We start from the raw sequence: 27,944 nt of genomic DNA, 5'->3' as shown, positions 1-27,944 counted from the left end.
GAAGGGCAACCATGCATAGGAAATCTGCCTCAATGAATTCTTTTTGATCCATGAAAGTATAGTAAAGTAGATGTTAAACCAATGATGACAACACATACACACCGACATGCACACACAAAACAGGCTTCTGTACAGTTTCCTTCTTACAATTTCACTCATTTGTCAACCAGCACTGTAGTAGAAGACACTTACCCAAGATGCCTCATAGTGATATTGAACCTGGAACCACATGGTTGGGAAGTGAACTTCTTAAACTCGCAATCATTGAATGTAAAGACAAATGAAATGTTCCATTTTGCCCAGCATGCTAATGATTCTGCTAGCTTACCACCTTAATAAGGATTTCAAATTTTGACCCAAGGCTAGCAATTTCAAGGGATGAGGTTCCCCAGTGCTCAACTGGTGCTTATTTCACTGACCCTTGAGGGATGAAAAGTAAGGTCAAACCCAGCAGCATTTGAACTTGGAATGTAAAGATGGATGCAATGCCCCAAAGCATTTCACGCAGCATGCTAATGATTCAGCCTGCTCATCATCTTAATAATAATAATAATAATAATAAATAGTAATAATAATTATAATAATAATAATCCTTTGTGCTAGAGGCACAAGGCCTGAGATTTGGGGAAGGGGGATAGTCAGTTACATCAGCCCCAGTACTCAACTGGTACTTATTTTATCGACCCCCAAAAGGATAAAAGGCAAAGTTGACCTCGGCGAAATTTGAACTCAAAATGTGAAGATGGTGAAGCATCATCTAGCATGCTTATGATTATGCCAGCCTGCCACCCTATTAATAATAATAATAATAATGATAATAATAATAATAATAATAATAATAATAATAATAATAATAATAATAATATTTTGATATGTCCACATGCTCACAAAATTTTAAGTCATATGGAGTTGAGTCAAGCTTATTAAAAAAAAAAGTATATGTAACTCCTAAATTTCACTCATAAATCACTGGTCGGCCCATGGTGCCAAAAAATGGGCTGGAACCTGAAACCATGTGGGTTATGAAGCAAATACTGTATCCACCAAACCATGCCTGCACCTCTATATGAGATATTATGTTTGTAACATACAGGGATACAATGTTGCTATGAGATAAGCCAGCTAGATTACTATGCCCCACCCACAAGTCAATAAATGATATTGCTGTAGTTACTTGCATTCCTCAAGCTGAACATAGACAATCCCTCCTGGCCACCTACCCTGTTTACAGCTGAAACAGTGTTGGTATGCAGTTATAATCATCATCATCATCATCAGTATTGTATACATTCACTTTTTCTGTACTGGTGTAGATTAAACAAGCCTTATTGAGACTGTGTTCTGCAGCTAGGTGCCCTTCCTGATGCTCAACCTTATTTGTGAGGTATTTTATTGCACTAGATCTTGCATGTTGAAATCTTGGTGCTACATAACATGGAGGTGCAATGGCTCAGTGGTTAGGGCAGCGGACTCGCGGTCATAGGATCGCGGTTTCGATTCCCAGACCGGGCGTTGTGAGTGTTTATTGAGCGAAAACACCTAAAAGCTCCATGAGGCTCCGGCAGGGGATGGTGGCGAACCCTGCTGTACTCTTTCACCACAACTTTCTCTCACTCTTACTTCCTGTTTCTGTTGTGCCTGTAATTCAAAGGGCCAGACTTGTTACACTGTGTCACGCTGAATATCCCCGAGAACTACGTTAAGGGTACACGTGTCTGTGGAGTGCTCAGCCACTTGCACGTTAATTTCACGAGCAGGCTGTTCTGTTGATCGGATTGACTGGAACCCTTGACGTCGTAAGCGACGGAGTGCCAACAACAACAGCAACAGGACATACACAAACATTACTGCTGCCTTAGCAGTGTCAATGCAAAGACATGTGCAACTGTGACATCATCATCATCATTTGATGCCTGCTTTCCATGCTGGCATGGGTTAGTCAGTTTGACTGGAGCTGGTAATAATAATAGCAGGTGCATTAAATATGATAAAAAAAAACCATTCAGACAAATACATAACAAAGACACCAGGACTTACAAGTATATTTAATATACAGAAAATAACACTACTAGGCACTTGCAGACATCCTATGTAAAACACTTTCAATACAGTAAAAATAAAAGCATCACAGCAAACCACAGCACATACCCAAGGCACACAGAGCTGCGCTCGGTAATGCAGTGAAAGTACATGATAAAAATAAGACTACTACATAATAATAATAATAATAATAATAATAATAATCCTTTCTGTTATAAGCACAAGGCCTGAAATTTTTGAAGGAGGGGCAAGTTGATTACATTGGCCCCCAGTGCTCAACTGGTACTTATTTTATCAACCTTCTCAGGATGAAAAGCAAAGTTAACTTTGGCCAAATTTGTGCTCATAACATAGACCTGGAGGAAACGCAGCAAAGTATTTTGTCCAGTGTACTAACAACTCTGCCAGCTTGCAGTCTTTCTAGTTTCAACTATAGGCACAAGGCCTGAAATTTATGTTAGTAGGGGCTTGCTGATTACTTCAAACCCAGTGCTCAACTGGCATTTGTTTTATTTACCCCCAAAAGAATGAAAGGGAAAGTTGACCTCAGCAGAATTTGAACACAGAACATAAAGAACCAGATGAATTGCCACAAAGCATTTTGTCCAGTGTGATAATGATTCTGATATTTTGCTAAACTTTTATGAACACACAAACATACATTAGTTATTTTTTTTATTGTATGACTTGTTACCTGTTTGCCTCTTCAGATGAAAATTCTTGTCCATTGATATCTGTGGTTGAGACATGGATGCAACTTGTGTAAATTAAAGCAAAGCCAAAATCTAATAACAAGAGCACTCAGAGAGCGCAAACCCCTGCCAAGGCAACACCAACCTTCTCTCAACGATTAGCCAGAGATGATTTTTAAAATGAGAATATCTGAAATAAACTTGACTGCTGACACAAACGAGAATACTAAAAATAACCCCACCACTCTCAAAAATTAAGTAAAAAAAAACAGGAATCTAATCAGTTTGTGTCGGTCATGAGGCCAAACATCCTTGAAAGTTTCATCTGAATCCATCTTGTGGTTCTTGAGATATCTTGTCCATGGACAAGCAACAAACACAACTGAAAACAATACCTCCGCCTTTTCTAAGGCGAAGGTAATAATTAAGGACTTATATTATATCTAACTTGCTTAAGGCAGTGAGCTGGCAGAATCGTTAGCATGCCAGACAAAATGCTTAGCAGCACTTCATCCATCTTTATATTCTGAGTTCAAATTCCACCAGGGTCAATGAAATAAGTACCAGTTGGATACTGGGGTCGATATAATCGATGTATCAACCCCCAAAATTTCAGGCGTTATGCCTATAGTAGAAAGGATTATAAATAACTTGCTTATTTTTCATTTCATTTCATTCTATTCTGCTCTTTTAAATTTCAGCATCTTACATCATAAAGTCACCTAAAGGAAGACACTCATCATTTATAAGTAACGGCTCTGCCGGAAGTACCGAGGAAGATGAGGATGATGCTGGAAGAGAATTCTTGTCTTCTTCTGATAAAGTAAAACCATTTGTGACAAAAATGAAGGAAAACTCCAGCAACAATGTCAAAAAGACAAACAGCTTTGTCAGCTCAAAATCAGTCCCAGTTCATCGACAGACATCAGAAGAGGTAACTGTCAATGGGCACGTAGTGAATCCTGCAGAAACATCGTTACTGAGCACACAACATAACAATGTTTCCTTTGCAGTAGAACGACAATCACCACCACCACCACCACCACAACAACAACAACAGCAGCGACAACAACAAGTACACCCTCCTCCTCCTTCTCCTCCTCCACCACAACCGCTAGAGGATATTTTTGCCGAGGAAAACATTCCGGGGATATTTCCCGACATCAAAGGAACCGTTCGTCATGTCCGCGTTGGCAAAGTGGTATGGCCACCACCGGCCCAGGAGTACAAGAAACAAACTGTTGAAGTGGGTAAGCTGGAGATTGATGAAAATCTTGCCAATGAGTTCAACAAAAAAATTGGAGGGGGAAAGAAGAAATGGCAACCACCGCCAAAAGAAAGCAAAGATGAGGGAAACCAAACCACTCTTAAAAAAGACAGGGTAAGAATTTTCTTCAACTTACTTTGGGTTTTTGTCTTCTTTTCCTTTTCTTCCTCCTTCTATGTCATCATTTTCTTTGTAATTTTCTTTTCATTTTTCATCTTTGCCTTTTTCTTCTTCTTCACCTCCTCCTTCTTTCATTACCTTCTTTTTCCTCCTGTTCTTCATCTTCTTTTTCTTCATTTACTTCTTTCTCTTTTTTGTCTTAATTTTTCCCTCATTTACCACCACCACCACCACCACCACTACTTGTCTTCACTCCACTACATCTACCCCATAAATTAAGATGTCACATATCTAATAAGATGGATTGAACAACTTCAGTCAGCTGAGATTATCCAAGCAATTTCTAACCAAAACCTCCCACTTGTAGTTGTTTCAACTCTACAAGTAACAATCAAGACGGCTAACTTTTAATTAGCTCTGTACATCAACAGCTGTTGGAACTTTGTGGTTTGGCAAAGAGACCAATTATTATCCTCTTTTATTATCCTCTTTTCTTTTTCAAGCTTCAGTCATTAGACTGCTGCCTAGCCATAACTAGTGGTTTCTTAGGCAATTATCTCAGCGCCATACTTTGTCCGACACTTATTTTATTGATCTCTATTTTTCTGAAATAATACCATTAATGAACCAGTTTATGAGATCTTAATCCATAATCTGCCAACAAATACACATGCACAGACTCACACACATACACAGATAATGCCAACTGAGTGAGCTTTCAACTTTTATTTGTTTTAATCATTAGTCTGCAGCCATGTTGGGGCCCAGCCTTGAAGAATTTCTAGTTGAATGTATCAGCCCTACTACTGATTCTTTCTTTTAAGCCTAGAACTTATGCTATTGGTCTCTTTGCTGAACCACTAAGTTACAGGGATGTAAACACACTAACACTGGTTGTGAAGTGGTGTGGGGGACAAACACAGACACAAAGACAGAGAAACAGACAGACAGACAGACACACATGCATACACTATGGGCTTTTTCCATTTTCTGTTTACCGAAGCCATTCAGAAAGCTTTGGTCAGTCTGAGGCTATAACAGAAGACATTTGCTCAAGGTACCACACAATGGGACTGAACCCGGAACTATGTGGCTGGGAAGCAAATTTCTTACCACACAGTCATGCCTGTGCTTATTGTGTTGAATATTTGGTAATAAATGTGTAAATATTTGTTCCTAAAACCTAAAGAACTTCCATTGAATTATGTGTTTGCCACTTGTCACAGTAACTCCCTCTAAAGTTTCAACTTTCAAATGTGTGTGTGTGTGTGTGTGTGTGTGTGTGTGTGTATGTGTGGCTATGGCTGTACACCTGGGAGAGTTGTGCTGCACATAGCAGAGTCTATTTATTCCTTCGAAGCTACTGATTCACTTTGACAGATCCCGTCATCAGCACTCTTCAGGTGATACAAGGAATCCAAAAGATTATCCATGTTCTTACTGTGAACTCAAATCCTGTTTGCGTGTCTTGCAAATTTTAACACATCTAAGTCAAGACTTAGCAACTGAAAGAGGTTAAAGTTTGTTATCATTAAACCATGCTGCCAACTTCTTAACTTTTCTCTTGAGGCTAATGACATTTTATTTGTATTATTTTGACACACCAAACCTCCTCACTGTTATTTTAACTTCTTTCCCCACCCCCATCATTATCATCATCACATGTCTATGTTTCAATGCTGGAATGGGGCCTGTTTCAGCAATGTTTTGCTATATGTTATAATCTTTCATAATCTGGCATTTATAGTAGTAGAGAAAAATGCCAATATTTTTTATGTAGTTTATGCCATGTTTTTTTTATGTGATTCATGGTTTTTGTAGCTATATATTTTTTATAATCAACCATCTTAGCACATAGACTAATGATGCATTTTATTGTGCCACTGAAACTCAAGAGTTATCATTCAGACAGACTGCTCTTCTCGACAGTTTGCAAAGTGCTTCCCTGTCTTTTCTATCCCTACTACTACTACTACTACTACTACTACTACTACTACTACTACTACTTCTTCTTCTTCTTCTTCATCACCATCATCATCATCATGTGGTGAGCTGGCAGAATCATCAGTATGCTGGGCGAAATGCCTTGCAATGTTTTATCCATCTTTACATTTTGAGTTCCAGTTCCACTGGGGTTGACTTTGCCTTTCAACCCTTTCAGGGTCGATAAAATAAGTACCAGTTGAGTGCTGGGGTCGATGTAATCGACTAACCCTCTCTCCCATACTTCAAGCCTTGTGCCTACAGTAGAAAGAATTATTATGATTGTTATGGGCCGCTTGGATGCCTCTCCTATTCTCTATGACTTTACACTATGGACTTGGTGCAGCTGATCCCGTCATCAGCACTACGATCATGCTAAAGCAGGACTAAAGATTATCCTACTTTGAAGCTGTTTTTATTCAGAGTCACTGCTCTTCTGAACAGACAGAACCCAAATCTCCTTTCTCCTCCCCTGTTGTAATCACTTTATTGATTTCATTTGATTTTAAATAACCATTGTTGTAATCCATGTCTTCTGTATTGTTTTCTAACTTCACCATCCTTGTACGCAGAAAATGTCACAATCTCTGGCTAACACACCTCACCTGGCCACAATGCGGATGCTTGAGAAGAAACTATCAGCCGCTGTTGTTCAAACAGATAACTCAGCAACTTATGATGACACTGAAGTAGAAACAACAACAGAAGCTGTACAATGTAAGTATTCCCTTTTGTAGCCATTGTTTCCATCTCTTCTTTTCAAAACTGCCACTTTTGCCCTTGTTTTAGTGACAAGACATAACAGCAAAAAATATCAAGTATCACTCTTTAGCATTTGGATTATTCTATCAAATATAATGTTAATTTATTCACATTGTTTTAAATTAGAGGGTAAAACCCCCTTCGGTCTTGAATGACCATAGCATTGCACCTAGAAAGTTTCCCCTCCGAGGCACAAGTCCAGCAACTGCCCATGCATACCAACCTTCCGTTCTATGCCACCAATGTTATCCAAGGGAAAAGTAAAGGCTGGTACAGCTTAGCACCAGTGACATCACAACTCATTACTACAGCTCAGTGAACAGGAGCAATGTGAAATAAAGCATCTTGCTCAAGAGCACAACATACTGCCTGGTCTGGAAATTGAACTAACTCCCTCATGATTGTGAGCACGATGCTCCAATCACTAAGCCATGCAAATTAATCGTTCATTATCTTATACGTTCAAGACTTCAATGATGAGCTGTTTATGTTTAGAATGACATTGTAGGCTAGGTGTGAGAGGCTGGATCTGACCAAGTTGGACACAAAATAGAATATTTAATATTTGTTTAATTTAGAGTGTATTAACTAGAGGTGACTGCCCTTGGTTTGGAAAAATCAGTAACCTGGAAGGGCTTTGGAAGCAAAGATTCCAGAAAAATTGATGTTGCACTTCAATTGCTAAACTATAATTCTTATTCGAATGGAAATTCTGCTCAGAATAAAGAGTTTGCCTACATTCTGTTGCATTAATAAAGTTTCGTAGAAAACTTTAGATGTTTGATAATTGTTATTTCTGTTTCATTTTAGATACAGATTACAATGAAATCCCAAAAGCACCTCCATTACCATCAACTTCTTCCCTTACAACTGAATCAATGATGTCTGAAGTGATGGATACAACTGCCTTGGAGAATGCCAAGACCAAACTTTATCCTCAAGTCAAAGAACTCTTTCTTACCTACCAGGACATACCTTGCACCCTACGCTTGAGGAAAGAAGTAAGATATTTTGCTTAGAGTGTTTATTTATTCATTCCAATATCAGAATCTGAAGAAACATCAGTATTTGTAATTTTAAGCTAGCACATTGCACTTCAAAGTGAGAAGAGGGCTTTCAAAATGAGAAAACATCATTTAAGCAAAACTTAAAACTTATTTGATTTAATTAGCTAAAACTAATATATCTTGACATGGAGAAGATGTAGCAGGGAAGACTCTATCAGTCAGAGAATATGATGTTATAATATTATAAACAAAACAAGATGGAAAATCTACTTCTTTTCCATCAAAGAAAATGAAACCAGTTTAACAAGAGTTATTTCGCCTGTAGGCCATGTTTTTTTTTCTCTGTGCAGTGACACCAATATTCAAAGGTCATTTGTAGTTGACTCATGCATTGTTATAACTGTAGATCAAACAACAACAACTTTGCTCGATCCATATGGATTAATCTGAAGACTAAAAAACTTAATAATTTTGACAATATAAACACAGGAAAATGGACAGCAGATGCATGGATGATGAATTTCATGTCTACTTATATATTTTGTTTCTTTGTTAGCATTCACTTTATTATGCATGCATGGGTCAGACAAAATTTGTTGAGGCAAAAAGTTTTATGGTCAGAACCCTTCCTGTTACCAACCCTCACCCATCCATGGGGAAGGAATACATGTGAAACATGGCCAGCCATGTCTTACAGAAGATTGGAAATGAAGGACATCTCTTGCATGATGTTGACATTCATTTATAACTTTCATGCCATGTTAAGACAAGGAGACATCCTGACACATACATGTATCTATGTGTGTGTGTGTGTGTGTGCGTGTGTGCATATATATATATATATATATGAAAAGGGGTTTAAGAGTCCATACAAATCAAAAATTATGGTTAAAAAAGTCAATAAAGTTGGAAAAGGCACAAAAGTATGTATATATATACATACACACACTAATCGAAGAGTACATTATTATATATCCATTACACCAATCTTACCAGTTGGTTTCACACTGAGGGATTCCACAGGATGTCAGATAACGGCCCGATTATGTAACCCGGCACTCTTCAGAGTTGACTTGTTATGGAAGAAAATTTCAACTTTGTTGTGTCTCATCAGCCAAAGCCAACCTGGATTAATGAATCTAATGAGAGTCTGTGACATTTTGTGTATAACTTCAACAAACAAATTAACATAACTCAAGTTAATTGTTTCTAATTTGGGCACAAGGCCAGCAGTTTAAGAAGATTACCTCATACCATTGAGTCCAAATGGATGAAAAGCAACATTGACCTCAGCAAGATTTGAACTTGGAAACATAAAAAGCCAGAAGGAATACCACACTGCATTTCAGCCAATGTTCTCATGATTTTTTTCCCAATCCACTGTCCTGTAACTCTACTCAATTAATTACAAGTATTTCTATTAATCTTTTATTATAGGTATTTTCTCCCAGAGAAAAGTTGGATTATGCAGCAATTTTAAACCTTGTATTTTGTCAAGTGGCAAGAGATGTCTTTAATGCAGGCTGCATCCGCATTAACAAAGACCAACGTGTAAAGATGCGCAGTTTATTAGGTGAGTATTAAGTGCACCCAGCAGTCTGTAGCTAGTAAGAGTGGAACAGTCCACCCCAGGTGATGCTTTCAAGATGGCAGCACTTTTCATTCTGCTATATAAGCTGGTGTGGAGGTGGGGACAAAACAATGCCATCTTCAGGCATGGCACACTGGGTAGTTGCCCAGGGCCTCCACGAGTCTGCTGAGATGGCTCTGGGACAAAACCAAGGGCTGCCTCTGGTTGTAGCACTGAGTTCACCCCAATGAAAACACACAAAAATACTTCCCATGTAGGATAATGTTGTTAATAAGAAATCCACTATCATCTCAGAAGTTTGGCGTTCATTTCTACAGCATGGCACCTTGGACAAGTGCCTCTTATTATAGGCATATGGGCTCTATTATAGGCATAGGGTTCAACCAAAACTTTGTCAGTGACACATGATAGACAGAAATAATGTGAGAGTCTGTTGGAAGACTCTTTATATTCTTGAAGAATAAATCTCATCCATTGTCTGGATTTAATACCCACCACAAGGCCATTGGATGCCATGAACAGTCTGTTGTAAACCTTTAGGCCAGATCTCTTTTGAGAAAATAAGTTTCTCCCATTTTCATGGAAACCTTAAGAAAAAGGGGGTCTAAGTACAGCCCTTTTTTCTCCCTCTGACTGAGCCTTTGAAAAGAAAAAAAGCAAAAACAAAGTTGTCCTATCTTCAGTCAAAAATTAATTGTATTCATCCTCTGTTTTGTCAAATTCACATCATAATACACCAAATATGCTAGAAATAGCAGCCAAATTTCCCTCGGATTACAAGCTACTGTCTTACAAAAACAGGAAGTGTATATAGTCCTAATTATGACATTTTGACTGTAAAAATTTGGATAGTCATGGTTGGAATGTCTTTGATTATAGTTCTGCTTGATTAGGGCTGAACAGAGCCTAAACAGCAGCAACACCATGAAACATATGTCTTCATTGCCAGACCATTATTGTAGAATTTCCTGCCTCTCTTCAACTGTGTCCCTGCCAAGCTATAATGTACAATACTTCTAGTTCTCTTCAATAATTCCTCACCAATTTTAATTATGCAGATCTGTGAGATTTCTCTTAAGTAACAGACATTGGTTCCTCATTTCCATAGCCTTAACATGAAGTACTAAAAGGGGGATATTTCTTATCTTTTGCATGTCTCAAGTCATTGGATTGTGGCTATGCTGGAACACTATTTTGTAGAATTCAGTCGGACAAATTGACCTCAATACTTTTTTTTTTAAAGTTTGTTACTTATTCTGTCAGTTTTTTTTTGCTGAACCACCAAGTCACAAGGACGTAAACAAACCAACACCAGTTCTCAAGCAATGACAGGGACAAACACAAAGCCATACACACACATATATATATATGTGATGGGTTTCCAAACAGTTTCTGTCTATCAAATTCACTCACAAAGAATTGGTCAACTTCAGGCCATAATAGAAGACACTTGCTCAAGGAGCTGTACAGTGAGACTGATCCCAAATCTATGTGACTGCAAAGCAAGCTTCTTAACCACACAGCCATGCCTGTGCATAGAGAAATTTGAGATATTGAAAACAGACAGTAAATGCCTTGTTCTGACAAATTATTTTGATTTTGACATCCTCTCACTGTCAATAAAATCATTCTGTTTTATTTAATACTTTCAGAAAGCCATGGCGTGACTCAAAGAAATTTCCTGACACTATCATTACGAGAGCAATTGAAGAGAATCATTGTGGATACAGCTAAAGAATGGCCAACTTATTTCTGCAGGCTCTACCCTGCAGCGGTATGTAGAACCAACTAGATGTTGTTATACTGAAGACGTTCTCACAAAGAATAGAGATATGTTTTAAATTTTAATAGGTTAACAATGTTATTGTAAATCAGTGGTTTTCAACCAGTGTCTATATGGCCCTTGATGGTCTGTATGGCATTGGAGACCCATAAAAGATTTTGTAGTGAAAATTTATCTCCAATAAATTGGTTATATTTTTATAATACATAAAATGATAAAAAAAACTTTTTTTATACAGTTCCTAGCAATATTTAATCGTAAAAATACAATAGAATTTTTTAGAGGCCGAATATCTATGAAGGTAAAAACAAAAGGTAAAGCTACCATTTCAAATTACACCGATTCATAATGGCTGGTTTTCTGGTTTTATGGTGTAAATATTCTCCACCTGGACAGGATGGAAATCCATCACAGGGTTACTCTTAGTCATAAGATTGTGGTTTCGATTCCTTGACTGGGTGATGTGTTGTATTCTTGAGCAAAGCACTTCATTTCATGTTGCTCCAGTCCCCTCAGCTGGCAAAAATGAGTAACCCTCTTGTGCTCAGCAGTCCTAGCTATGTAAGTGCAAATCCCAGCACTTTATGGGTTAAAGTCTTCCATCATAATTTCATGCTAAATTATTTTTCAAACACAAGCTTAATAAGAACAAAATTATTATAATAAACTGTTTGTTATTTTCAAAATTATTTGAAACAAAGCTGTGCATTTCAAAAGAAATATAATAAAAACATTAAGAGGAACATCAATTGCATCAATCTCACTTCAGATTGAGACAATAGCAAAAAAAAAATTTTAAATTTAAAAAAATTATATCTAAAATAACCGTTAAACTAATAACTATACTTGCTTCATTTTTTTACAGTGCCCTGGTAGCTATTCAAGTGTGAAGTACATTGGAGTAAGTCACAGTGGAGTTTATATGGTTGCTCGAGAACAGTCATTCCTAGATGACCAGCTGAGCGTTGTCGAAGCCTTTAAGTAAGTAATTTTTCAAAAACTCATTAGATTTATATAAAAAGATAATTTATTGATTGGAAACTGAAGATAACATTTATGGATCACAATGTCTTGCTTTCTTATCTAATTTTTATGCAGGATATATGAGATTAGCCAATGAGGTTAATCTCACACACCCAGCAGGGCACAAACCTGAATCACAGTGGGGCAGGGGACTAAAGTCATTCACCATATTAAGAAACTGTAAAGGGGTCAAACTAGTTATGGTGGCTCCATCTAAAGCCTTAATCAATTCTATGAGATGGATTCAGTGTTGTGTCTTGATTATTTGTAGGTTTGAAGATATTGTGGAAGTTGTACTTCGTTCCAATAACATTCTTCAGTTGACATTGCGTCAGAAAGGCATTCTCCTTTATACCAAATGGGTAGGTGTTGTTTTTTTCCTTTTCCCCCTCCTGTTTATTGTGCAGTGCTTCTGTGATATATGTACCGTTTTGATAACAACTCATCTAAGATTACCTCTGGTTCTAGGATACTAAAACTTCTTATCTAAATTTTTATTTGAATAGTAAATTTATGCAACCCACTTCTTTTGCAATGTTCCAAAAAGTAGATAAATAATGGCAAAGTTATTTTACTAATTTGTTCCAAATTCTTGATTATCTTCCAAACGAATTCAGAAAAAAAAAAAAAAAAAAAGGAAAGCAAGCAATGTATTTCAATAGAAATATGGTAATGAAAGAGTTAATTAAAATCAATGTGTTAATTAAGTTGCAATGATGTAATGATAGTCAATTATTAATTTTTTAACAATAATTAGTTTTATTGATAACCTTATTTCTAATAACCACCAAGTGTTGCTGCTGTTAGGTCATGTTGTTAATGTTTTGTTTAATTTTTAATCTGTGCAGTCTCATTGCTAACGCTACAGTGTTACTATTGCCAAAATAAACTCGGTTGACATGACATCATGTTTCTGGCATCTACATCAATATTCACTTGACTTGGTGGTGACGGTGGCTTTTCTCCACCCTACTCTTCAAGACAAACCTGTGATTAAAAACAACCTCACCATAATCAGCCCACCTCTTCATATAATCGAGGACTATTTTGGCTATTGTGTCATTTCATCTCTTTTTAAGATCTGAGAGAAACTCAGCTGCTATTTCTAGCAGATCTATCAACTAGGTAGATGCTTTGTTGGTGTGTTTACAACCCATATACTTAACATTGATAAATTACCCACACCATTTTATTGTTAAACTTACTGGTATTGAATGTCACACTGGTCTTTCGAAATGGTACTAATATCACACACTGTTAATTTTGTTGTCATACACTTTTTATTGTTAATTGGTATTTAACCATGGAATTGTGGCCATGCTGGAGCACTACCGTCAGTGGCTTAGTCAGCCATATCAATCCCAGTATTTACATCAGTCTGGTATTTATTTTATTAATCTGTGTTTGTTGGATAACTAAATTAGCTTTTTGACACAAAACCAGTAAACTGCATCATAAACACACACACACACACACACACACAGACTTATTTATGTAAGAATCTATTAAGCAAAGTTCCAAACAGCAGCTTAAGAATGACAAAGTCAGTTATTTTACTAATTTGTTGCAAATTCTTGATAATCTTCCAAATGAATTATAACACACACACACACACACACACACGTATGTGTGAGTATATATATTCTTTTACTTGTTTCAGTCATTTGACTGTAGCCATGCTGGAGCACCAGTTTTAGTTGAGCAAATCGACCACAGAACTTATTCGTTGTAAGCCTAGTACTTATTCTACCAGTCTCTTTTGCTGAACTACTAAGTTACAGGGCTGTAAATGCACCAACATTGATTGTCAAGTGATGGTAGGGACAAACACAGATACATACATGCAAACATATATATATGACAGACATCTTTCAGTTTCTATCTATCAAATCCACTCATAAGGCTTTGGTTAGCCCAAGGCTATAGTAGAAGACACTTGCTGAAGCTGCCATGCAGTGGGAATGAACCCAGAACCATGTGGTTGGGAAGCAAACGTCTAACCACACTACCTCATCATTATCTTAATGCCTCCTTTTCCATGCTTGCATGGGTCAGATGGAATTTACTGAAGCAGATTCTTTATGTTTGCTTCCAAAGATGGTAATATTTCTCCATGGCCTGACATGTTTAGGTTTAATAATGAATCCATTTATGAAACTACTGAACATATTATCCAATAGCAGTGCTAACCTCAGGTGATGTCTCGCTTCCTCTCTTTGTTGTCTTTAATAAACAAACACCTTTCATTTCATGTGTTGATATTTCAGGATCAAGAATTAAAAACAATGATTGATGACTACAGCCACGAAAATGAAGGGGTAAGTGTAAGCTCCAGGAACATTCTTTCTTTGAGTGGACATGCTTAAATGAAGGTGACAGTCTTTGTGTGTCTCCCATGCTGTATGCGTTTTAGGTTCAACGAATGATCTGGCAAGAATGCCTCCGAGATTCATGTAACTTTTCCCAGAATACAGGAGTGTCCCAGCCTCCTTATACGGTCTGTTTCTCACCTTTAACCCTTTTGATACCAATCCGGCTGAACCCACCTCTGGCTCTGTAGTACAGATGTCTGGTTTCCAAAAGTTCTGAATTAAAATCTTCCCCCAAACCTTACTCGCAATTTATGTTCCTAACACTAGCTTAATGATGACTAAGTTATTTTACTAAATTCTTTCATCATCATTACTTAACGTCTGTTGTCCATGCTGGTATGGGTTGGACAGTTTGACTGGGCTGGCATGTTGGAAGGCTGCACCAGACTCCAGTCTGATTTGGCATGGTTTTCTACAGCTGGATGCCCTTCCTAATGCCAACCACTCTGAGAGTGTAATGGGTGCTTTTACATGCTACCGGCACGGGTGTCATTTGCATGGCACTTTGTTATATTGAAAACTGATTAAAAGAAACACGGAGCATCTCAACAGTAATATGGTAACAAAAGGGTTAAGAAATGGTTTTTATTGTAATAAATGTTATATGGAAACTTCAACTCCAGCGTGTATTTTTAATTATTTCAAAGGTAATCATGAAGGTATGTGGATTAGTTGTTAGGGGTGTTCAGCTCATGATCGTAAGATTGTGAGTTCAATTTCCAGTGGTGCATTGTGTCCTTGAGCAAGACACTTTGTTTCACATTGCTCCAGTCCACTCAGCTAGCAAAAATGAGTCGAACCGGTAATTCAAAAAGGTCAGCCTTGTCACACTCTGTGTCACACTGGATCTACCTGAGAACTACGTTAAGGCTTCACATGTCTGTGGAGCACTCAGCCACTTGCACTTTAATTTCACAAGCTGGCTGTTCCATTGATCAGTTCAAATTGAACACTTGTGGTTGTAGCTGACAGAAGGCCAGTACCAAAGATAACTGAATATGTAACCCATTTTACAATACATAGTATATGTATATATATTACCCCTGTATCTATAAAGATATATATTTGTGCTAGTATATGTGTATGATCTATACATACATGTCTTTGATCGTGTGCATAATGTTTCTTCGTGTTAAATACAGGATGATAACACTTAAAGACTTGTCTCCACTATTTCTATTTTCTTTTCAGGGTAGCAAGTTTGCCTTTGCGTTAAAAGACTACATTGTTGATCAACCGACCCTGTTGTCCTTTAAAGGTAAAGATGTCATCAAATTGATGGATGCTGGTGAGACACTTGATGAAGGTTAGTTTTCAATGTTTAACATCAATCAAGGGGATGGGTTATCTTACTCAGTAAATATTTTATGAATCTCTCTCCAACAAAACATTCTGCCCAAAATACCAGACTTGTCTTTTACCTCATAGCAAGATAATTTATTTCACTTAACAAACGTTTTAGACCTACTATTTTATCAATACAAATCAGCACTAGATTCAGTGCATTACACACACGCACATATATATATATATACTTCATTTAAAAGCAGCAGAAATATAACAAATGACTGTTACTCAGAGTTTCATGTTCCCGTTCATCAGACATTTGTCTGATGAACGGGAATGTGAAACTCCGAGTAACAGTCATTTGTTATATTTCTGCTGCTTTTAAATAAAGCATATTACCCTACCTCTGGTATTTGAGTACTCTTTTTTCTACCTTGTTGCACATTTTATGTGCTTACTCCGGTATAAATATATATATATATATATATATATATATATATATATATATATATATATACATACACACACACACATACGCTTATAGATTCAAAATAACAAAAGAACATTCTCTTCCCCATTCAACTCCAGATTTTTTCCAACTACCTCACATATATATAAAAGGTATGAATTTTCTGTAAAGATATCATTCCTGATGATTTATCTGAAATGAGATGAAAGCACTAAATAAATAGTTACCCAAAATTCTGACTAACTCGTTTTTCTTAATATATAAAATCTGTACACCACTTCAAACAATCTACATACACACGCACGTGTGTATGTGTATGGTATATGTATAAAATATATATATATAACATACTGATCCATGATAGAAAATTCAACAAAAAAAGTACTCCATCTGCTGAGAGATAAATGTTATTTATTTAAAGGTCACAATACATTTTCACATTTATGCGCTTACTCTGGTGTGTGTGTACATATATATATATATATATATATATAAATTATGCTTCCAGTTCAGCATTCTGGCTTTTTTTCACTTTCCTATGTATATATATATATATATATATAAATGTGTGTGTGTATGTATATAGTCCACGCTGCTGGGTAGGTGGTTGGTGTTAGGAAGGGTATCCAGCCATAAAAACTGTGCTAAAACAGAAACAGAAGTCTGGTGCAATTTTCTGCCGGGCCAACTCCTGTCAAACCACCCAACCCATGCCAGCACAGAAGATGGACATTAAGTGAGGATGATGATATGTAAATGAGGAAATGATTATGAATCATGTAGTTACTTAATCCTCAATTAATTTAGTGTAATTTTGATACTTATGAATTTAGTAAAATTATAGATTTATTATTTCTATCAGCCAATTTTCCTGACCCTTCCATACATTCTTTATATAATTGTACTGCTATGAAAAAGGTTCCCTCACACCTGGTCTGGTCTATGTAGACAACAATGTTTCATATAACTGAGTTTGAGTGATTATGTTTCCACATTACACCTAGCTTCAAAATCATATCTGTTATACATTGATTTATTCATTGCACCTGAAAATTGCTATCTAATTTTTGACATCACCATCATAATTAATTAATTTCTCTCATATTTGAATGTTTGAAAAGACTGTTTCCATTAACTCTTTTTTTTCCCCTTCTTTTTTACTATATGCTGTGAATTGTAGTTAAGCTTTTAACTTGTAACATTAGCAGAGCAAGGAATAATGAATGACAGGATCCCTAGCGCTGAGTGAGCAAGGAATAATGATGGGACCCCTAGCACTGAGTCTAGACAAATCATGCTCTATCTGGGAACTAACTCACTTCTGTTATTAAATTCCAAACCTATTTCTTTTTATATTCTGTAAAATTCTTCCTCCACTTAAACCTGACAATCACTCTTAAACCTACCCTCCGCTCTTAAAGACACCCACCACACTTGTCCCTCTAATTCTTAATCATAATATTCTGTACTGCTCCAGCATGACCTCTGTCTACTTACTGAAACCAACAGAAAAATTAAAACTACTTTTATAGTGCCTCATCTCCAATGACCAAGTTGTCTCCAAACAGAACCTTTCATCCTCTCAATGAATTACATCTTGCTTCATCTTGTCAATCTAAGACATTCACAATCAATCAAGTGTTCAATCTTTAGCCTTCATTCTATTCTTTAATTCCTTTAACACTACACCTCTTGCCATTGTTGAAGATTATGCTAGTGTTTACAGTAATCGACAACTATGCCATATCTTCTTTCCTAAGTAGGAATGTCACAGAGTTTCAAATTCACTTTGAACCCTTCTGCATTCAGATTACTCTCTCAAATGTAATGATGTTTATTCATTCTCATTGTTTTCAATTAATTATGCATTATCTTGTGGCTTTGAGATTTCAATGATGTGATTGTTCATTTTTAGAATGACATTGTTGGATATGTGTAAGAGGCTGGATATGACTAGCTTGAACATAAGATGGGTAGGATATTTTGGCCAGATATAGCTGGTTTAAATGCTAAAGGGTTAAACTATGCAGCATTTATTGATTAAACATTATTCTACTGTGTATTGCAGTGACCTATATAACCTGTATTCTACTGACCTATACCACCTATATTCTATTGTCTTGCAGTGATCTATATGACCTATATTCTACTGTGTGTTGCAGTGACCTCTTCATGGTACCTATTGACTGTTAAACTGACTGGACCATAAGACAGATCCTTGCTTTTGTGTTAAATACTTTATACACAACTATTTCACTTTTGTTTTTTGTATTTCCTAACATTTCAATCTCGTAACCCTCATCAAATATCACTCACCCTCAGATTCATACAATTAATTGTTCAAGATTTAATTAAATTTCAGAATTCACATTTCTGATTCAGACTTTGTTTCTAACATATGTTTTCTTCTGTGTTTTTCAGGATGGCTCTATGGTTCATTGAATGGTAATGTTGGATTCTTTCCTGAAGAATACGTCCGTCTCATGCCTCGACACGAAGTTCTTACAGCTTCAAGAGATGCGGTAAAGATGCGTTTCTTTGTTTTAATTCATTTTTACGTGCACACTCACACTCTCTCTCACACATACACACAAGCTAATGAAAAAAAGCATGGCCACAACTTCGAGCTGAAACTGATAAAACAATTATCTTTGACCTTCTATGACCTCAGGTAGTCATGGACACTGCAGCAAAAAATTGTGTATCGTTCAATAACATATATAATCTAAAAATTGAAAATAATTGCACTAAAATATCTATAGTACTTATTGCACCGAAATTACAGACTCATTCATCATTGTCACCATCGTAAATGCAATAGACCAGTAAATGACCTGTTGAAAAGCTCTAATGAATGAGCTAAGTTTTAATTACCTCCTCCAACATTTACTTTATGTTTCTCTGATCACAACTTTGGCAAATACAGTGAAGTCTGTGTTTCTCTGAGGAAATCTAATGCAATTGAAACACGTGCTATTGAAACCAGGGAAACTAAAATAAGGTTTCACTTGAGGGTTATTTTTTAAAGCTAAAACCATATTTACATCATCAAAATCTAGTAAATCTTATTGGTCAAATTTAATCCACTTTGCAATTAAGTTCTATTTCTTCATCAGATATGATGGTTCTGTCAGTTATATATATATATATATATATATATATATATAATGTATGTATATATGTTTGTCCCTGCAACATCGCTTGACAAATAATGCTGGTCCCTGTAACTTAGCTGTTCAGCATAAGAGACCGATAGAATAAGTACTAGGCTTACAAAGAATACATTCTGGGGCCGATTTCAACTAAAGGCAGTGCTCCAGCATGGCCACAGTCAAATGACTGAAACAAAGAAAAGCAATGATGATGATGTCTTGCCAAAAGAATCAAAATATAAATAATTTCTGACTGATAGGAATTTTTTTTTTAATTCCTTTCCTCTTCAATTCTTTTTTAGTTTGATTCTTGCATTAAATATCCTAACACTTATCACGAAATATCACTTTAAAGCATTTTATTATTCACTGTAAGGCTGAGTTCACACAAACACACACTTTGTCTCTCTCTCTCTCTCTGTACTGGGAGTACCATGGTACAATGTACAGCTATGCTCTCTTATTCAGATAACTTTTATTTGTCAATTCCTCTGTTATGTACACACTTTTTCAGATCTATTCAGAACCCATGAAGCATACAAATGTACCCAACAGGGCTTTTTCTGTGGTAAATGCTAGGAGACCATCCTATACAGTGGTATATTACAATTACTCTTCATTGTTGCACATCTTGGTATCTCCTTAACTCCTCTGTTTTTCAGCACAATACTAAGATATTTTTTGCTTTGAAAGCTGAACATGTTGAAAGTTTTTAACTAACATTGCCAAACTTCAAAAATATCAACCACTAATGCTTTTATTGTTCATGGTGTGTTTTTATTGAAACCAGAGAAACCAAAATAGGGTTTCACTTGAGGGTTATTTTTTTAAAGCTAAAACCATATTCACATCATTAAAATCTTGTGGAACTTATTGGTCAAATTTAATTTACTCTGCAATTAAGTTGTAATTCTTTAATTTTTCATCAGATATGATGGTTCGTTCAGTCACAGATGGTCTTGACTGATAAACAAATCACAATTTTTTTCTCTCAATCTCTATTTTTGCAGTTTTGGTATTTTCTTTCTGCTCATCAAACAACAAATGCAACATTTTCCTGCATTTTCCCAATTTATGCCTTATTTGCAATTCTCCATTCTTGGTCTTCCCTTTTTATCTACTCATCAAATACCCCCACCTCTGCACCACTCATTGACCAGGTGATATAAAAGCAGTACATTATATCAACCCGTTTTGGTTTGTAACAGCAACTAACAGCGATTTTATGTTTTTTCATATAGCTTTATTTTTATTACCAAGTGGGTGAAACAACACAGGAGCTGTTTCTATTTTTTTTATTGTGGCTTTTTAAATATTTTTTGTTTCTTCATACATATATATCTGTATATATGTGTGTGTGTATGTATATATCTGTACATATGTGAGTGTATATAAATATGTATATATATCTACGTATATATATATATATATATATATATATATATATACACACACACACACACACACACACACACACACACACACACATACATACACACACATTATTGATTTGGTCTCCATGGCCATTCACTGACCCTCCAAGATTAAGGCAACTCTTAAACAGCTGCAAGTTGATGGTTATTGGAAAAACATGGTCATAGAGAATATTCAAGTTGGGTGATGTTCTGGGGTAGAAGGACTGGGAATAGTGGTTGATATGGGACTCAGAGTTGGGTGAATTTTGTAGGGGTAATGAGAGAAAGAAAAGCAAATGTATTGGGTGTAACTATACTCCAAGTCTTTGTCTTAAAATTTGACCAACCTACTAAATATTTTTATTACACCACCAAACGATGAGGTATGTTCTATGTGGTCATCCAAACTGCTAAAAATAACAGCCAAATCTTCCTCCAGTTACATGTCATTTAAGAAAATGAAAGACATGTGTCCAGCTGCCGCATAGAATGGAAATATGAGAGAAAGGGTTTAGGTACCTCCAATTTCAAAGAAAAACCGATTGATTGAAAATATCATCATGGATGGTACACCAGTTTCAATAGAAAGATATGTTTAAAGGAAAGCAAAGCAGGTTTGATTGATTCACAATGTTCAGGTGTACTTCAGTAAATAATTACTGATGACAAAAAAAAAAAATTAATCCAATTAAAAAAAATTCGAATACATCTACTAAACTTTGTGTGTGCATATTTTTTTGTCAGACATGTGCACACCACACAAGTGTACTGCTAAGAAGAAACAGCAATAACACTCAAATTAGTTTTATGAAGTGGTTCTTATTATCTATTTCATTTGAAATTAAATTGTTGGAGAACTTTTCCTCATTGTTATTTTTGTGAAGAAAAGAAAACAAGAGAAAGATTCCCTATTAGTTTCTGAAACTGAACCTAAATCTATGATTTTTCAGCCAATATTTTTGAATGGCCATACAGACACCAGAAGTGACAGCAGTTCAGTGAGTGCTGTAGCCGAAGGGAATTTCCCAATGCTGGAATATGCAACTCATCATTTCCGAGAGAGTATAACCCGGTGAGTGTTGTTTCTTCTGCCATTTGGTCAGCTTTCAGAAAGGATTTTCACAATCTTTTCTGTATTTTGTTACATGGTATTACAGGGCATGTTAACTGTTGTCTTACATTTTTAACTAAAATTATCTGTTAGACATATTTTTAACAGATAATTATATTTTTAACAGATAATTTTAGTTAAAAATATAAACTCTCAGACAGAAAAGAAAAAAGATTAAATGTTATTTTTAGATATTCCCAAAGTACTTATGTTAAGTGAAACATCAGGTAAAACACAACAACATGAATTTAAAGACAGAATTTCCAGCAAAAATTGCAGCTAAAAATCATGTAATAGTTTTTGTCATTAGATATTGTATATTTTAACATCATTGCCTTTGAATTAACCAGAAATATGCCTTAATTTATGTATTTAATTTGCATGTAGAATTTATACATATATGTATACACACACATACACACTCATATGCTCTCTCTCTCTCACACACACACACACACACTCACACATGCAGACTGTGTCAGGTATTATTTGGGAACAAACTGAACTCAAGGAAAGAAAAAACTAAACACTCCCTGAATAACTGCCCATACATTTCTACTAGGCTCATCAGAGTACAGTTGATTTCACAAAATCACTTTCAGGGTCACATCAAAATCAACTGCTATCCACCACATCCATGACAACAGCCTTCAGTAAGTCTTTGGCACTTTTGAGCAGTTGGCTAATTCCCAACTCTAACATATACAGGAATTCAAAGGATTCAAATCATGTGAGAATTACATGATGAGGTGGGGGGAATCACATGGTCACATAGTTTTTCTTGAGTCTTGCCCAACACAAACTTCCCCTTTACTCATTGGATAGGGCTTATACCTGATATCCCTTTGCACCATGTCTGATTCTGAACTCTGCTACCTTGAGCAACATGGTGTTGGCCTTCACCAACCCACAGAAGTTGCCATTTACGATGTTAATGAAATTACTGGACAAACTTGATCACCTTATTCAAATCTGATTGCTGAAAATGCGTTTTTCTCTTGGCCAGATGCTTCCAGCTCTTTCCCACAACTATGAGGGGTTGCCAAAAAGTTCCTGGCTTTGGATAAAAGAAAATCCAGGAGAATCAGTTAATTATGATTTAATTCAGTATATTCCCCTCTCAGACAGACACACTTACTGCAGTGGTCCTTCGGTTTCTCTAAGCCCTGTAAAAGAACTTGGAAGGTAGAGCCTCCAACCTTTTGCGATGCTCTTAAAGCCAGGAACTTTTCAATACCCCCCTCGTATACATGGCACATTCAAGAAACTGATGATCCTTTAGTCACTGAGGTTGGGAGTTGGAAAAATAAGAACATCATGCCATTACACTGAAACAAGTCCGTCATATATATATGTGTGTGTATATATGTATGCATACATTTATGTGTGTACGTCTTTGTGCCTATGTTTGCCCCACCCCCACCCCCATTGCTTGACAACTGATGTTGGTGTGTTTACATCCCTGTAATTAGCAGTTCAGCAAAACATACTGATAGAATAAGTACTAGGATTACAAAGAATAAGTTCTGGAGTTGATTTCTTTGGCTAAAAAACCTTTTAAGGTGGTGCTTCAGCGTGGCCACAGTTAAATGACTGAAACAAGTAAAACAATAAAAGAATATATATCATCATCACCATTTAACGTCCACCTTCCATGCTGGTATGGGTTGGACGGTTTGACAGGAGCTGGTCAGGCAGGACCAGACTTCTGTGTCTGTTTTGGCACAGTTTTTACAGCTGGATGCCCTTCAAATATAAGTATTTGTCAAGTGTTATTAGAAATAAAATTGGTAAAATAGCATGCATTTGTGTGCAATGAGGAGAGGGTAAGTCAAATGTTACAAGTAGAGAGCCCTTTTAAGGGGCTCTGAAGGAGGCTCCTACCTCTCCTCACAGGAGAAGCACTAATATTTAATCAGTGACATTAGCTGTTTTTAGTCATTACAAACCACCATTTTATTCCTCAGAGTCTAGTTTCTGTTGTTAGAAATAACTGAACATTGTAAATTTTGATAATTGTTAAACCATGAAAAAATATATACACACACATACACACATTTTAGCAAGTGGTATTATATACCCTACTGATTCTATATATATATATAAATTTATATATATAGTTCAAAACTTACTGTGTAATGGTGGCAGCTGATGAAGGATATGTTCTCTATGTGGCCTGCTTATTTTTTGTACCTTGTTTATCATTTTGTTCATGTTTTTTTGCAACATCATGTACCCAGATATGTATCTATGTGTACATACATATGCACATACTCATATATTGTTTGTATATATATATATATATATATATATATATATACACACACATACATATATATACACATATATGTATACACACACATATGCACACAGAAGTGCACATATACACACATACATACACAGTAATTATTGTTTATTCTTAATTGTATTTTTGTATAGCATGGAAATGATGAAAACAGGAATGAGTAAGTTGGGTTTTTTCTTTCTTCCCCTCTCTCTCTCTCTCATTTCCTCCCAAAGAGTTTTCAGATATTGAAGTTATTTATAAGCTTAAATGTTTTGCTTTCACTTGCCAGCAGTTTACATGTGAAAGAGAAACTTTGTTTTGGATTATTGCTCCCAGGGTGGTTGCTAGATCTAAAGATATCCACCAGAATATTTATACGCTTGTTGTTGCTGCTGCTGCTACTACTACTACTATTACTACTACTGCTACTGCAGCAATGTCTCCTCCTCTCTCTTCCTCTTCTTGCAACTCATCCCCTGATATTTTAATTCAAAACTTTAAAAACGAAGAAACCCTGATAGGATTGAAGTCATTCATATACACATGTGAGTGTGTACATGTGTGAAGCCATGTGGCCTGGTCGTTAGGGTGTTGCACTCATGATCACAAGATCGTTGTTTCAATTCCCAGACTGGCAGTGCATTATGTTCTTCAGCAAGACATTCTGTTTCCTGTTGCTTCAATCCACTCTGTTGTGAATGTGTTTGTAAGAAAATTTAATTATTTTGTTTCATATTTTAACATTAAATGCTTTAATAAGTCTTTTAAAAGACCAAATGTTTTGCATTGCTTTGTTGTTTTTTTGTGTGTGTATTGGTAATTTAAGCATTATAGAGTTAAAATGTGGAATCTTTGTTGACAGGTCGATCAGAATGGACAGAGAAAGATCAAGCTGAGATGGTGAAGTGGACAAAGGTAACTTATTTCTATTTTGTAAAACAAAACACAAACACACAGATTCAGTTGTTAATGACCTGTAGGGACACCATATTTCATTATACAAGGTATATTAAACACTTCATAATGCCGTGTTCTACTGTGTTAGCAGTGCTACTAAATTCACTTGTTAAGGTTATCTCTACAGTGCTGGCTATCATTTCTATAGAATATCTGTGGAGATAACCTTAACATTCATTTTTATTACATAGTATAATAAAGCAATATGAGACATTGTGATCACATGATCAACCAGACTCTCAGATGTTGTCACACATCACTGATCACAATGCACTTTCCATTGTTTTAGCTTTCAGATGATGCCACCCTGTTGGCCAGGTGAGCGGGCCAATATGATACATTGTACTATGTATAATGTCATCGACAAATACACCTCAAATCACACAAAACCATCTTAACACATCCGATAACATAATCTTGGATGCAGCCTGTTTTGGAAAAAAGATGAGGTAGTCATAGCTGAAACATCACCAGTTGTAGGAGGTTATTCAATGGATGCTGACCTAGTATTAAACAATGCAACAACATACTAATACACACACACACACATCATCTTCATTTAACATCCATTTTCCATGCTGGCATGAGTTAAATGGTTTGATAGGAATTAGCAAGCTAGAGGGTTGTACCAGGTCTCAGTCATCTGTTTTGGCATGGTTTCTGTGGCTGGATACCCTTCCTATGCCAACCACTTTACATAGTGTACAGGGTGCTTTAACCCTTTCGATACCAACCTGGCTGAAACTGCTTCTAGCTCTGTAGTACAAATGCCTTGTTTTCATAAGTTTTGAATTAAAACCAAACAGTCACAATTTATGTTTCTAATACTAGCTGAATGATAACTAAGTTATTTTACTAAATTCTATGTTATATTCAAAATTAATTGAAAGAAACACAGAGCATCTCAAAATAAATACGGTTACAAAAGGGTTTAACAGAATGCCAGGATTGGTGTTCTTTGTCACGCTAGCACAGGTGCTTCACAATGCAACACCACATAGGTGCTTCCTAATATGGTACTAGCATGGGTGTTTTTTTTTATATGTGGCCTGGCACAGGCACTCTTTACGTGGCACCGACATGGGATTCTCTTTACATGGTGCTGGCACCAGTGCTTTCTATGTGGTGCCCACATAGGCACTTTTTATATGGAACCAGTACCTGTGTGGTTGTCAAGTGTCACATACATACACACATACACACGAATTAATTTATTAAAAACATACAAGATTTATTAAAACCTTTGTGCAATTTTAAATTTATATATAATTAATTCCATACATGGCAGAATTAATCCATGAAGAGAAAAACTGAAAGAATTTATTACATTTTAATCTAGACTTACTCTTGAGAGCATTAATTTTCAATGTCTGCCATCATTTCGCATACAAACTGTGATGCAATTCTGAGATTCCATATATTACTATTTTACAGCTCATGTTATTTCTTAAATCACATTAGTTATGCTAGCCTACAAGTAATGTGTAGAATGAGTTTTAGTTGTTATAAATAGTAGTCTTTTTAATCCCCCATTGACCTACAGGGGTGCTGTGCCAGTGCCATGTGCAAAGCATTTGTGCCAGCGGCCTGTAAGAGCATTCATGCTGGTGCCACGTTAAGAGCATCCAGCACACACCATAAAGGAAGGGCATCCAGTTGTAGAAACCATATCAGAACAGACAACTGGAACCTGGTGCAGCTTTCTGGCTTACCAGCTCTAGCCAAACTGTCCAACCCATGTCAGCATGGAAAATGAACGTTAAAGGATGATGATGATGATAAAAAGAAATCAAATGGATTGAAACTTGGTGAATATAGAAGCCACCTCTTCCAATTCATTTGCTCACTTTTGATTGAAAACTTCCTTAACAAAGTGACAAGGTGCACTATGTCATTGAAACTTCGTATGTCCCACCCTCTTCTAAATGATAAAGTTTTAAAAATTTGAAATTGCACAAAGATTTCCTAATAATCTAATGGTCTTTTTTTTTTTTTTAGTCCCCAATCCATTCATCACTTTTGATGTTAGATAATCAGGAATTAAACCAACTGGCTTTAGAATCATTCAGTGGTAAGTATATTTACATAACCTACTTGTTAACATATTATTGTGTTTGATATTGTCAAACATCCTGTTTCACAGCATATCACAGAGCAGAAGATCATTACTGTTATTTATAGACACAGGCATGGCTGTGTGGTAAGAAGAAGCTTGCTTCCCAACCACATGATTCCAGGTTCAATCCTACTGCATGGCACCTTGAGCAAGTGTCTTCAATGATAACGTCGGGCCAACGAAAGCCTTGTGAGTCAATTTGGTTGATGACAACTGAGAAAAGCCAGTTATATATATATATATATATATATATATATATACACACACGTGTGTGTGTCCCAGTACTGTTTGACAACTGTTCTTGGTGTGTTTATGTCTCCTTTAACTTATCAGTTTGGCAAAAGAGACCGACAGAATAAGTAGCAGACTTGAAAAAGAAAAGGGGTGGGATCAATTTATTCGACTAAAATTTCTTCAAAGCAGTGCCCCAGCATGGCCACAGTCTAATGACTGAAACAGATAAAAGATAAAGGGTACTTATATCAAATGTTTACCTTAATTTCAATTCAT

General features: G+C 36.1%; 1 protein-coding gene across 5 annotated transcripts in view; it reads left to right on the top strand.

Annotated features, from left to right (window-relative positions):
- LOC106881175 (unconventional myosin-XV) overlaps nucleotides 1-27,944 on the top strand; it is a 329,895-nt gene that overhangs the window by 277,647 nt on the left and 24,304 nt on the right. For 3 of the 5 annotated variants that reach the window (XM_052973941.2, XM_052973938.2, XM_052973939.2), the window contains 15 exons: nucleotides 3,434-4,113; nucleotides 6,675-6,819; nucleotides 7,675-7,865; nucleotides 9,309-9,444; nucleotides 11,115-11,236; nucleotides 12,111-12,226; nucleotides 12,540-12,630; nucleotides 14,536-14,586; nucleotides 15,832-15,946; nucleotides 18,818-18,918; nucleotides 20,063-20,146; nucleotides 21,914-22,035; nucleotides 24,514-24,539; nucleotides 25,224-25,276; nucleotides 27,317-27,389. In XM_052973941.2, coding sequence (XP_052829901.2) covers nucleotides 3,434-4,113; nucleotides 6,675-6,819; nucleotides 7,675-7,865; nucleotides 9,309-9,444; nucleotides 11,115-11,236; nucleotides 12,111-12,226; nucleotides 12,540-12,630; nucleotides 14,536-14,586; nucleotides 15,832-15,946; nucleotides 18,818-18,918; nucleotides 20,063-20,146; nucleotides 21,914-22,035; nucleotides 24,514-24,539; nucleotides 25,224-25,276; nucleotides 27,317-27,389 — 2,106 coding nt within the window. The remainder of the gene's footprint in view (nucleotides 1-3,433; nucleotides 4,114-6,674; nucleotides 6,820-7,674; nucleotides 7,866-9,308; nucleotides 9,445-11,114; nucleotides 11,237-12,110; nucleotides 12,227-12,539; nucleotides 12,631-14,535; nucleotides 14,587-15,831; nucleotides 15,947-18,817; nucleotides 18,919-20,062; nucleotides 20,147-21,913; nucleotides 22,036-24,513; nucleotides 24,540-25,223; nucleotides 25,277-27,316; nucleotides 27,390-27,944) is intronic. The other 2 variants (XM_089364116.1, XM_052973940.2) reach the window with 1 other exon arrangement.

Source organism: Octopus bimaculoides, chromosome 16 (assembly GCF_046866305.1).
Source record: "Octopus bimaculoides isolate indiv1 chromosome 16, ASM4686630v1, whole genome shotgun sequence".
In the NCBI taxonomy this organism is placed as follows: Eukaryota; Metazoa; Mollusca; class Cephalopoda; order Octopoda; family Octopodidae; genus Octopus; species Octopus bimaculoides.
This window is presented reverse-complemented; position numbering and strand designations above follow the sequence as displayed.